Source organism: Schistocerca gregaria, chromosome 8 (genome assembly GCF_023897955.1).
Source record: "Schistocerca gregaria isolate iqSchGreg1 chromosome 8, iqSchGreg1.2, whole genome shotgun sequence".
NCBI lineage: Eukaryota > Metazoa > Arthropoda > Insecta > Orthoptera > Acrididae > Schistocerca > Schistocerca gregaria.
The window spans coordinates 379,287,032-379,299,892 of NC_064927.1; the positions used below are offsets into that span (position 1 = coordinate 379,287,032).

General features: G+C 40.6%; 1 protein-coding gene across 2 annotated transcripts in view; it reads right to left on the bottom strand.

Moving 5' to 3' along the window:
- Positions 1 to 593: 593 nt before the first annotated feature.
- The window catches only part of LOC126284878 (uncharacterized), a 77,228-nt gene continuing 64,960 nt past the window's right edge, over positions 594 to 12,861 (bottom strand). For both annotated transcript variants that reach the window (XM_049984118.1, XM_049984117.1), the window contains one exon: positions 594 to 752. In XM_049984118.1, coding sequence (XP_049840075.1) covers positions 747 to 752 — 6 coding nt within the window. In that variant the 3' untranslated portion in view covers positions 594 to 746. The remainder of the gene's footprint in view (positions 753 to 12,861) is intronic.

A 12,861-nucleotide genomic window follows, 5' to 3' on the forward strand; every position in this document is an offset into this window, starting at 1 on the left:
GACCTCTTTCGTGGCTGAGCACTGTCCTCATCCAGTCTTCCAAATGTGTCACGAAACTAAAGCAGATAATAAAATGAAACTCCACTACTACCACATCGCAGAGATGGTCGAGAATAGGCTAATTTTCGATGTTTTACAGGAAACGTCATTGTCAATATTTTCTGCACCAGAAACCTCACAGCGACGATCCGTTCTGGCTGTCCCGTTCCATTCCGTTGACGATCTTTGTTGCTGACCATCTTTGTTGCTGCTGCCATTTTAAATGCATTTTGCAATATTTTGATGTTCACTTCTGTTCCTGACACCAAATACTTCGATGTGATGAATACCCGTTCCTTACGTTCTGTTTGGAAAGAGCAAGAAGTACGTCTCGGGAAAGGGATTGCACGACTTAAACGTATCGGGTGAAATGTTTGCGACATCGTTTAACAAAGTTGTTGTATATTCATTTAAGGAACAAACTGCATCTCCATGGTGTTGTGTCACGCAAATCGTGGAAAAGGTGTTTTACAGCTCCGCAAAATAAACAGCATAGTACACAGAAACTTGCAGAAGACAATGGCATGGGGAAGGGAAAGTGAATGTAGGCTTGTCTAGTATTTCTTTATTTTTCGATTGCACAGACTCCAGGAATACATTTGATGCTACCGTGAAGAATCTGACGCAGGCATCTGCACATGGCGGTGGCAGTCCGACTTCTTTCACCACGCATGAAGTCGGCCACAACAGGGACCCCATGTGCCCCTTTATCCCTGTAAACAGTGCAAGTGTTTTACAGGAATTCGAAACTCAATTTCAAAAGTAACATCGAGATGAAAATATTATAAGCTAGTCATTGTTCCACTTTATGTGATGAACTAAACGCTGATACTAAACCTAAGCACAGATACTGTGTGAAAAATAGCTGCTTCTTTTTACCAAGTCATGTAATTTAAGTAGTTTGCACATACTCCGAACTGTTTACCATATATGAAAACTACAGCATTCGAATAGTGGTTACAAGCGCTTATTTATGCAGTGATTTTTGCAGTAATTACGTCGTTCATTACGAATTACATTTGTTCGACGTCGTCGAACTCCAGTGCTTCAACTAACAGGACTACTGCACGCATTTTCTGGCGCTTCTTCATATTAATTATCACTTTCAAGAATAAAATTACAGCGGCATTATTTAGCAAGGAGCAGAATTATTGGAATATGTTTGTGAGCCGTCAGCCTTCGACAACTACTCGTTATTTTCTCACATCTAAGTTTCTTACGATAATTATAATGATAGTGAACTCTCCTTCGCGATTAGATTTTTAGAAACGATTCGTTAAATAAAACCTACTTCTCTTTTACATGAAATGTATTCTCGATTGAAAATACGAACTACCGTCAGCTGTACAAGGGAATGACGACAGCGAAAATTTGTGCCACACTGGGACTCGAACGCAAACAACTCGCTTGACGCTACCGGTGTTCTTAACAGCGGCCTCCGTGCACGAGCCTCGGCTAGACCAAAATTTCCATATCTCGCCGATCCTGCGTCAGAGTCTGTACTCGTACACATATTCTGTAACTGCTGTACAAGGGATGATATGCATGAATGCCTCAAGATACATTGCATCGTTCTTCTTAACAACAGACATATTTATCCACCGATACCGGGCAGAGACTTTCAATTAAAAAAGTCGTCTCCTGTATGGGAACTACACAATGTGTGTACAAGTACAGACTGAGACGCTGTAATTGCGACATGTGGAAGTTTCGGATAGCCAAACGCCGGCACGGTAGCTCAGCGTGTTCGGTAAGAGGATCAGCTGCCCTCAGTAACAAAAATTGAACTTGATAAAGCTTCACGGGACGCCCGCCCCGAACAAATACAACGAACAAAATGAGATTTTAAAAAAAGCGGTTGAGGTGACCACTCGCATGAAGCGGGAAATCCGAGCTCGAATCCCGGTTTGCCATAAATTTTCCACTGTCGTAATTTCCGCATTCAGCTGATCGTTGTTGGTATTCGCAACCGCGAATACATTTCATGTATTTCATAATGGCTATAATCGCCTCAGTCCCAAGAACATTGCGTCGCTCTTCTTAACAAAACAGGCACTGAAATATCGTTCTTTGGTTTTGTTGAATTCGGATGCACGGTTCCTCGTTGCTGTTATCGACTTCTGGTAACCTGGTACCAAAATCATTTAAATACTTTAATTAATTGCAAAGACTGCACTAAAAATGAATCCACTGTGCCAGTACCATTGATATGTGTCTACATAATATTCTTTTAGCATTTGTGGGCATTATTTTTTCTTGACTTACTAAAGTAATAACAAAATAATCTATACTTTTCTCTTATCTTATTACATATAAATTCATACTATCACCATTTGTGAGTTCTGCTCTTTCTTTTGTATGATTGTGGATATTTTACAGCGCTTTCATTCTAAGTGCTTGAAAAATATGTGAGTCTTAATGTTCACCATTAGAATAGTAATCTTCAACCGGTCAGGACAGAGTAGGCGGATTATCGTTGGTAGAGCGTTTATACAACACTTGACATTTGTCTGTATTGTGCTGAATAAAGTTCGTTCGCATCTAAAAACTTATCATCTTGCAGAGTCTTTGCGGGAACTTGCGAACTTAACTGCTTGTATTGATGTGTGTTAATGATCATTCTGTTCGGCAAATTCTGAGGATGGACAGATTTTATAACGTCTTTTAGTTACTCCAAAATTACGGACGACCGATTTTGTATTCGATTAATTGTAGAGGAATCAGCTCTTTTCCACTTTCTTTATCGTTATTCGCCAGTTTTCACTTTTTAACATATCAGATTAAATTTTATTAGTTTTTTTACTTAAACACCGTGATTACTAGTGGGAATATTAGTTATGAGTATACTTTTTCACTATATTTCCAGTACAAAACACTGAATTAACCATTCCATAGCATTACTTTGACAACTATTGTATTCATTTCCAATTCATGAGCACAGTAAATTGAAAGTACAACTCAGTTGGCAGATATTAACAGAGTTGTGATAGGTGAACAACAGTGGAGATTCAAACGTGTTGAGGAACCCTAGCAGCTTTGTTTATCAGCTTCGTTCGTCATAATTACTACTGTCAAGCATGTATCTTTGTGACAGCATAGAGGTTTTAATAGACAGGTTCATTCATTTCTCAGGCGTGTTCGAAAGATCCCTTGATGAAAGTACGCCTGGAGGATGTGAAGCGCGTGTACACTAAAAAAGGTGAGGCAGCAGTCACAAACTACGTATATAATTAATTATTGTTAAATTTCTATAAATCGTTTGGATTTACTCAAGCCGATATGAAATTCTATTAAAGTGGTGCGGGTCACCTTAGACATCTGAAATGAGTTAAATCCTACAGGCTTTCGTTGAATGGTGATAACGAATTTTTGCAATAGTATTTTATATAAGGTATGTCCAGCTGAAAATGAGATCTTTGCTGTAACGGCGTTGTATATCATGCCAGTGGGTCAATTACTTCCGGAGAGACGGCGTAATGGTATTCCCAGTTATAGAAACGGAGTTAACGACTTAGCAGCAATTTACTCATTTCTGGAGAGTTGTTATCGCAGTTAATTGCCTGACGGTTTGCTCCTGATCAGCACAAAGAGCGATTATCCAGTTTCTTCGCACAGCCGCGCGGGATTAGCCGAGCGGTCTGAGGCGCTGCAGTCACGGACTGTGCGGCTGCTGCCGGCGGAGGTTCGAGTCCTCCCACGGGCATGGGTGTGTGTGTTTGTCCTTAGGGTAATTTAGGTTAAGTAGTGTGTAACCTTAGGGACTGATGACTTAGTAGTTAGGTCCCATAAGATTTCACACACATTTCGACATTTCATTTCATTTCTTCGCACAGTAGTGGAGCATACTTCACAAATTTATCGCAGGATGAAAGAGGCGTAAGAAGAGCAGTAACTCGCACGGTGCACAATATTCCGGTGATGTAGACGTTATGGGACGGGACAAGTAGATATCGAGGACATGCCGCGCTCTGGCTAGGCGCTCGTTGCCACCATCACTGCCACGATTTCGATCGTTAATGAGTTCATACGGACGAATCGTCGGAGTGCTGTTGAAGTGTAGACTTATCGATATTTCAACATCAATTTATTAAAGCGAATTGAGCATCATATAATCCACCAGAATATTGGTTACGGTGGACACTATCTTGAAAGGAGGATATAAGATGAAGATGAACAAAAGCAAAACGAGGATAATGGAATGTAGTCGAATAAAGTCAGGTGATGCTTAGGGAATTAGATTAGGAAATGAGACACTTAAAGTAATAAAGGAGTTTTGCTATTTGGGGAGCAAAATAACTGATGATAGTAGACGTAGAGAGGATATAAATTTTAGACTGACAATGGCAAGGAAAGCGTTTCTGAAGAAGAGAAATTTGTTAACATCGGGTATAGATTTAAGTGACAGGAAGTCGCTTCTGAAAATATTTGTATGCAGTGTGGCCATGTATGGAAGTGAAACATGGACGATAAATAGTTTGGACAAGAAGAGAATAGAAGGTTTCGAAATGCGGTGCTACAGAAGAATGCTGAAGATTAGATGGGTAGATCACATAACTAATGAGGAGGTATTGAATAGGATTGGGGAGAAGAGGAGTTTGTGGCACAACTTGACTAGAAGAAGGGATCGGTTGGTTGAACATGTTCAGAGGCATCAAGGGATCACCAATTTAGTATTGGAGTGTAGCGTGGAGGGTAAAAATCGTAGAGGGAGACCAAGAGATGAATACACTAAGCAGATTCAGAAGGATGTAGGCTGCAATACGTACTGGGAGATGAAGAGGGTTGCACAGGATAGAGTAGCATGGAGAGCTGCATCAAACCAGTCTCAGGACTGAAGACCACAACTACAACAACAACATTGGTTACGGTAAAGTTTGAGTACGTTGGTGCCTAAGCATCTTTCAGATAATCCAAAGATGAGGAGAATGGGTGTTCGCCTGACGCTTCTATTGATATACGGGGAACAAGGAATGGATATGATTGCTCTGGTTGTGACAAGTGATGAAACGTGGAACCTGGCTTGCCCAATTCGACCTTGCCTCTAAATGGATGAGCATCTCGCCTCACCTCGTCCAAAAAAAGCCCACTCTGCCCCGAAGGCCAGGAAAGTGACGATCACTTTCTCTTGCAACAAAGAACGACATCTACTCGTCCTCTGGCTACCACTGGGTGCAACAGTAAACGGTCAGAAGTATTGATACATGTCGCTGATGCTCAAACAGGCCATCAAGTACAAGCGCAGGGGCAAGCTTTCTGACTGGATTGTGCTTCTTCAGGATAACGCTAAAAACCCTCGAGCTCCTTAAAATAATTCGAATGGAGATCCTGGAACATCCTCTTTACAGCTCCGTTATCTCCCCATTTGACTCTCGCATTTTCGGCTCCTTAAAATAATCATTGAAATGCCAGGGTTTCACGTACAGCAAGGAACTACTACATACCTTGCGAAATGGGTCCATGAAAAAAAAAAAGGTTCAAATGGCTCTGAGCACTATGGTACTTAACATCTGAGGTCATCAGTCCCCTATGACTTAGAATTAATGAAATCTAGCTAACCTAAGGACATCACACACATCTATGCCCGAGGCAGGATTCGAACCTGCGGCCATAGCGGTCGCGTGGTTCCAGACTGTAGCGACTAGAACCGCTCGGCTGGGTCAATGAACATCCCAGGAATTTCTACAACGAAACCATCTGCTTACTTCCTACAGGCTGTGATTGATGCATCATTATCAGTGGCAGGTATGTATAGCTTCCATGTGAAGTGTAATTATACTATAGTTGTATCTGCAGTCTCCTTTTAATTTTGGTACACCTTATACCTTTACTCAATAAGCAAGTTTCCCACTTCTTTGAGGAGATTTTCAGGATGCCAACGATTACATAATTGTTTCTGCTGTACCTACCGAAATGGCTAGAGATGATTATAAAAACTTTTTAGTGACTGTTAAGGACGCAAATGAGGTGTTATTTCATCTTCATCCTCTCAAACCAATATCAGATATTTCCAACTGTAGGGTATTGAAGATGACGGGTGCAGATATTTCCAGTTGTGGATTATTACAGATTTTGGGGGCAATAGATGTGTTGATTACAGAAAGAGTCCTCATAAAAAATAACATTATTCGGGACAGTGAATTCTTTACTGTCCTACATACGTACCCCACACGTTGCTGTAACACCATAGCAACGTGTAATGCAACCTGAAATAAAGAAACATATTTCTAATATACACATCTCGCCCGCAAGGGCCGTATTCTTTTCATAAAATCTTTGTGGGAGTAGGAAAAGAAAGCAATACGACAATACGTTATTAACTTCAAGGTATCCTAAAATTTTCTATCAAAACGATAAAATTTTATAAAAAAAGTTTCCCACATCAAAATTTTTTGTTTGAACTGCATTCAAGTTCAGTCCGTCTTCATCCTCTCTCGATGGTGCAATGGAAGAAATTTTACGCTTAGTTATCAAGAAAAAGATACTTGGCACTTTGGACATGCGACTAAACTTGATTCCACTTATAAAATTGGCCATGTGTAAGTGGGAATCGCGTTTTGCGGATTGAGTAGAAACTTAATTATGTATATACAGGGTAGGTCAGGAGTAAAGGTACATGCTTTGACAAGTGATACGATTAGTGATTCTGAACAATAGCTTTATATGAAGAAATACTCTTTTCCGAATGGTTTCCGTAATAAAACACATTTAATATCACTCGTACATTTTTCCATAACAAATTCAAAACCAGCGAAAAAGTGCCCCAATACAAAATTAAACTTCATTAAATTTCCTATAAAAATCTGATTCCTGTTTTTCTCTAGGACTAATACTTAGTTCGGAAAGAGTGGAACAATACTGAAAATATCGCGCGGCGCACATGCTCTGTAACTTAAATAATTTTTGTAGGCCAATGTGAGGGAGTTTCCTGGCTTGAAAGACCACAAGTGCCGTGCATTGAGATGTTCGTCTTATCCTCCTGCACAGTGCTGTACTACCTCGTAAACAGTGACAATGTCTGAATAGACAGAAAATAAATAATAATGCACTATAAATGTCATATCTTGGAAACCATTTGGAACAGGACACAATCCATATGAAAGGTCTTGTTCATAAATAATATCACCCATCAAAGTATGTGCCTTTCCTGCTAACTCACCCTACACATAGTACACCCATCGATGGGGTGGAGAGTTTCGACAATTTTTGCGTGTTATCTATATTGATACTTGCAAGATATAGGTCACGGTAATTCCAACACGTTTGTTTGACAATTTGTTAATTTTATGGTTTAAGTTTAAATTTTTTGTGTAATTTTGCATTTGCTATGAAAAAATCCTTTTTTTCGTGTGATATAGTAACAAATTAACAGTTTTCTGATTTGTTCCCTTTACGTATACTGTAAAAACCACGCTTCTTTGCTAAACTTCGTGACTGTAGGTCAACGGTAAATGGATTTTCGAGTATCAAAATTTATGACTGAAGTGGCCCCATTCTTGTATTGTATTGACGTAGCAGCTTAAACTTTTTATATTGGTAAGGGATTATAGACCTTTGTATGAGACATTAATTTCAACTTAGTATGTCTACGCCTTCCTGAAAAAAATGTTCTCAACCGTCAGCCAGCCAGACAGACGGACGACAAATTGACCTTATAAGGATTCCGTTTTTAGCGATTTAGGTACAGATTCCTAAAAATGGAGTATCGTGGAAAATTAATTTTGTGTATTTGAATGGGAATAATGCTGCAACATTCCATGCTGAGTTGTCCGAGGTGTTCGGCAATGATGCACCATTATATGACACAGTGGTTAGGTGGCACTAATGTATCCAAAGTGGTCAAACATATTCTCATGAGAACGAAGAAATGGGAATCGCGAAAGAATTGGTGACCAGCTGCTCGAAGATGATCGAGGCCGTATTGGGAAAAGTGCAGATTATTCACGGATCTGTTTTCATCATCTTGCACGTAAGAATCGCTGCCGTCTGGGTTGATTAAGAGTTCCAACTCATTCAAAGCTGCCGTCTCGTTGTGCGACTATCTTGTTGGTCAAAGGAATTTGAGATCTCGTGCTTCGATCTTACGAATCACTTATTTATGCAGGTCTTGATATTCTGTGTAGGAGTTCGATTTCAACGGTGGGGGATGTCGAAACAGTAACAGTAAAATGTGTAACAGTGGACGAGAGCGAAATGAGGCACTGGGAGGAAGTTTCCGGTTGCTGGCAGGTAATGACAACAGACCCATCACTGTGCGGTAGCTGGCAGTCGGAGCTAACACTGATCAGCTTAAAAACATATTCTCCATCACCGTAACGCTTCTTATTGTACTAAAGATGAATGCTGAAGAGAACAGGCAGAAGTGTTAAGCGTGCAACCAATCAAGAGAATCGGGGAGGAAAAATCTCTGTGAGAGAACTTGAGGGGGGTTGGGTTGTTTTGGGGAAGGAGACCAGGCAGCTAGGTCATCGGTCTCATCGGATTAGGAAAGGACGGGGAAGGAAGTCGGCCGTGCCCTTTGAAAGGAACCATCCCGGCATTTGCCTGGAGCGATTTAGGGAAATCATGGAAAACCTAAATCAGGATGGCCGGACGCGGGATTGAACCGTCGTCCTCCCGAATGCGAGTCCAGTGCTTAACCACTGCGCCACGTCGCTCGGTGTGAGAGAACTTGACTAACTAGGGGAGGCCACGACGTTTGGAACGCGGATTTACTGCAAACTTCGTACACTAGTAGTACTCCATGAGGAAAACAAAACGTGTAAGCAGCAGCGCGACTTCTCAAGCATGATTGAGAAAATCGCAAGATAATTTCGGCCGTTATTATCACAAAGCGGCGGCCATTACTAACATGAAGCGGCGGCGGCTGGTAGCGTAGACCACAACCAGAGAATACTGTTTATCTACACGTATTTTATCCAAGGCCTACTACATAGCGCAGGTTCTCCCATCAATGGTGGCGAAGACGATCATGTCCACCTCAGCAAAGTTCTTGTGGGAAGGGGAAGACAGCTGTTAAATCCAAGCAATGGAGGAATGGGTCTAACCGACATCAAGTCTAAAGCTATGGCATTGTATGTCAAACGAACATGGCGCATAATGTGTAATGATCCAGGGTGCATTACAGCAAAACTGTACGATATTGTCATACCAGAAAGTGTCCAGCCGCAGATAAATATACAAAAAATAAGTTTTAAGCCGAAACACATTTGGGAGTATTATCTTGTACTACGTTATCTCAGCAAAAAGCTTTTAAACTCCAAAAATGTTACAGCAAAGGCGATTTTAGGTGAAAGACGGAAACAGGAAAGGAAAAATAACATAGAAACTAAATATGCTGGAATAGCATGGAATGTGGTCTGGAAAAATATCAGTAGTGATGTTCTTTCGTCTGACGTGAGATCAGCGTGGTACAAGGTAGTCAATAACATCATCAGCACTAATGAGCGTCACTTTGACATCGGTTTAAGTGACACTAACCTCTGCAGCAAATGCAACCTCGTTGATAGTGTGCCTCATCGTTACACATGTGGAGATCGGATTATTAACTGGAGGTGGACCAGGGAGAAAAGTGCTCGAATAACAAGAACTTCAGCAAACAATGTACCGACTAACATTTTCTTCAGACCAGAGGAAAGTTACTACCCTCAGGCAAAAAATAACGCAGTGACTTGGTTAATGGGCAAATATACAAGTTACGTTTTTAACAATATTGGGAGCGATGAACATATTGAATACAAGATGTATATGGAAAATGAATTCAAGAAAATACATAAGTATCAGAATCACAATAAGAAATATGGTAACATGCTCCGAATTGTCTTCAACAGAATGGGTATAGGTTAGGAACTGGATTCCTAGTAGAGAGGGAACGGGTTGGGTCACGTTCCCGACCCTAACCTCACCTCCAAGTCACACATGAAAAATAAATCAGCAGTACAACAGATACAAGAATATGGCAACAAACATCTAGTGTCTGATATAAAGGAAGATCTTGCACTCCCTATGGATGCGTTTAGAAGGCTGGAACTGGCAAAGATAACAAGGCAGTGAAGTATTTTGCGATGCCGCTGTTCGGGACTGCTCTTCTGTCCACGTGATTTACCCTGGAAGAAACACACATCAAGGATACACTGAATGATTAATTTGGGTCTGGCAAATGATGATGAGGAACCTCAGACTGCAGAAGAAGAAAATGTGCTGCAGAACTGCCACCAGTTGAAGGTGACAGTGAAGGTGCTAAATTGTGCTGCTGCTAAAGACTCATTTTTGGAATGCTGTAATTCATGACTGCAATTATCTGTCACCTTATTTATGTCGTTTCATTGTAGCCATTTTTGTTACTGTTTTTTTGGAATAAAAAAAAGAAGAAAAATAAAAGTTGGTTAGCGTCCAAGCCCCCGCAATCGTAGGTCGTCGTCAACACAGTCCTATTCTTTACTATTTAGATTACAGTTGATATAACGGGAATAATACATGTAAACAGACGAACTTTTATTAAATTTACAACGTTATTTGGCAGTCTACAGAGTTTAATTATCACAAATAATATAATAATCATAACTACCGACTAGTAAACGACCAACGAGGGGATAATTCGACGGTTAACTCGCACAGCGGTGAGACATTGCTTATGTAGCAGGAAGAAATAAAGAATGTGCGAATTGTTCGTGAAGTATAAAACCTTACATCGTGACTAGAAAAATGGAAGTGACATCCGGTTACTCGAGAACTGCGGACGAGGAATGTCATTAATATTCAGTCCATAGTGCAGCTGCGAAACGTCGTTTGAAAGATGCCTTCGTATATTGTGAGAGTCTTCTTCAAGAAGCGGACGTCATTGATTAGCATTAGCATTAGCATAAGCAACGATTTCTGCCGATGCAATGGTGAGAAGAACTGTATCGGGCTACCATGGAAATGTGAGGAGAAAAAATACTCATCATTGACGAGGACCTTATTAATTTTGGTGAAGTAGACAGAGAAGATCAATTCTGCGAAGTCGAAGAAAATTCGTCCGACGATGAAAATTATGAGCCAGCAGAAAAGGCGTCAAAAGGCGAGTATGTTCCGTTGGCGACCAAAATAAAAGTTGTTAAACTGGCGAAATAACACCCCAAACGGAGTCCTCGAACTCTCCAGATAAAAGGGTCTAGAAGTTTGAGAAGAAACGACGAATAGAAGAGATGAGAAGAAAACATGAAATCTGGAGGATCGACGATCGATAAATACTCGGTGAGTGATTCGTGGACCTATGACCGTTTCGTGGAGTCTCGACAAAATTATCAGCAAGTAAGTGTACATTTTTATGGCTCCGCATCTAATTTTCTATATCTTCAGCAACCTCATTCGAAGAAATAATTATATCAATAAAATGCAATTTTGATTTTACTTTTCAGGTAACAACCAGAAACCTACAGCAGTGGGCTCTGGCTGCTGCAGGCCAATTCCAGTCGGAGAAATTCATCTTCAAAGCATCGCTTTCATGGATACGAAAATTCAAACAACGGCACAGAATTCGACAGAGGGAGATCACGCAGTATGTGAGTTTGAGGGAACGTGTGTCTGCAGAAGAAACGCTGGAAGTCGCGAGAACGTTTCAATTGCAGACGAGGGCAGTTATCCGGAATTTCGAAAAAAAAAATTGCTATCAATACAAACCAGACAGGTTGCCAGTACCAGTCCACATACAACAGAACTCCCGCTGAAAGAAATTCGAAGACCGTGTTTGTCAGAAGGCGCGACATGAATAAGGTGACGCACTCGTACACGGCACAATATGCGATACAATTTGTGGCGAATTATTGCCACACGTGTATCTTTGTTTGCGAGAAGCCACGGGGAACTTCGGACCAAAGGTTCAGTAATAATAGGTTCTTGGGGGGGAGGGGCGGGGGGAGTCAGACGAATCCTGGTTTGTACGACAAATTTTAACCGATGGCGAAGAACTTGAAACATGTACGGTTAAAGTCGTACCTCCGAAATGCACTCCAATTTTTCTTAGTTAATCGACAGAGAACGAGAAATTGCTTCTCTTGAAGACGCTATTAAATACACTCGATACTACATGACCAATTATCAGCGCCGATATTTAAGGAAATGCTTTCTTATGCATGGTTTGCTTCCAAATAATCGGATGAAAGAGAGGTTTTTAAAAATGTTAGCGATGTTTGTTTTTCCATGGAAAACCTCAAACGACATTGCGTATGTGGAAACATAGCATTTATTCAATGCAGCTAGTGCCGTTTAACTTTATATTTTCCATGTTTTTACGAAAAATACCATCCTGCAGCTTGTAGTCGTAAAGTTGAAAGCGACGATTAGTTGAACTTTTTTTGAAAGATGTCTGTGGCAGTTTAAACTTGCAGGTAACAAGTAGTTTCGGGCTCCTTCCAGGTATAAGGGATTTCTCAAATTACGGACAAGCAAACATTTTCAGTATCACTTTATGCGTTTATATGGTTTATATGGTACGGAGACCTGGACATTGAGGAAGGATGACGAAAGAAGTTGGAGGAACTAGAGATGTGGATATGGAGAATATGGAGAAGACTGGAAAAAGTGAAATGGGAAGACCAAGTACGGAATGAAGTAGTATTAAGAAGGGTTGGAGAAGAAAGAAACATATTGAAAGTTAAAAGAAAGAGAAAACAGCACTGGATTGGACATTGTTTGAAGAGGGACTGTTTATTGAAAGAAGGAATAGAAGGAATGGTGGAGGGAAAAAGGGGAAGAGGAAGAAGAATATATCAAATGGTGGACAATATCAAAGGAGACAAATATTCAGAAATGAAAAGAATGGCTATGGACAGACAAAAGTGGAAG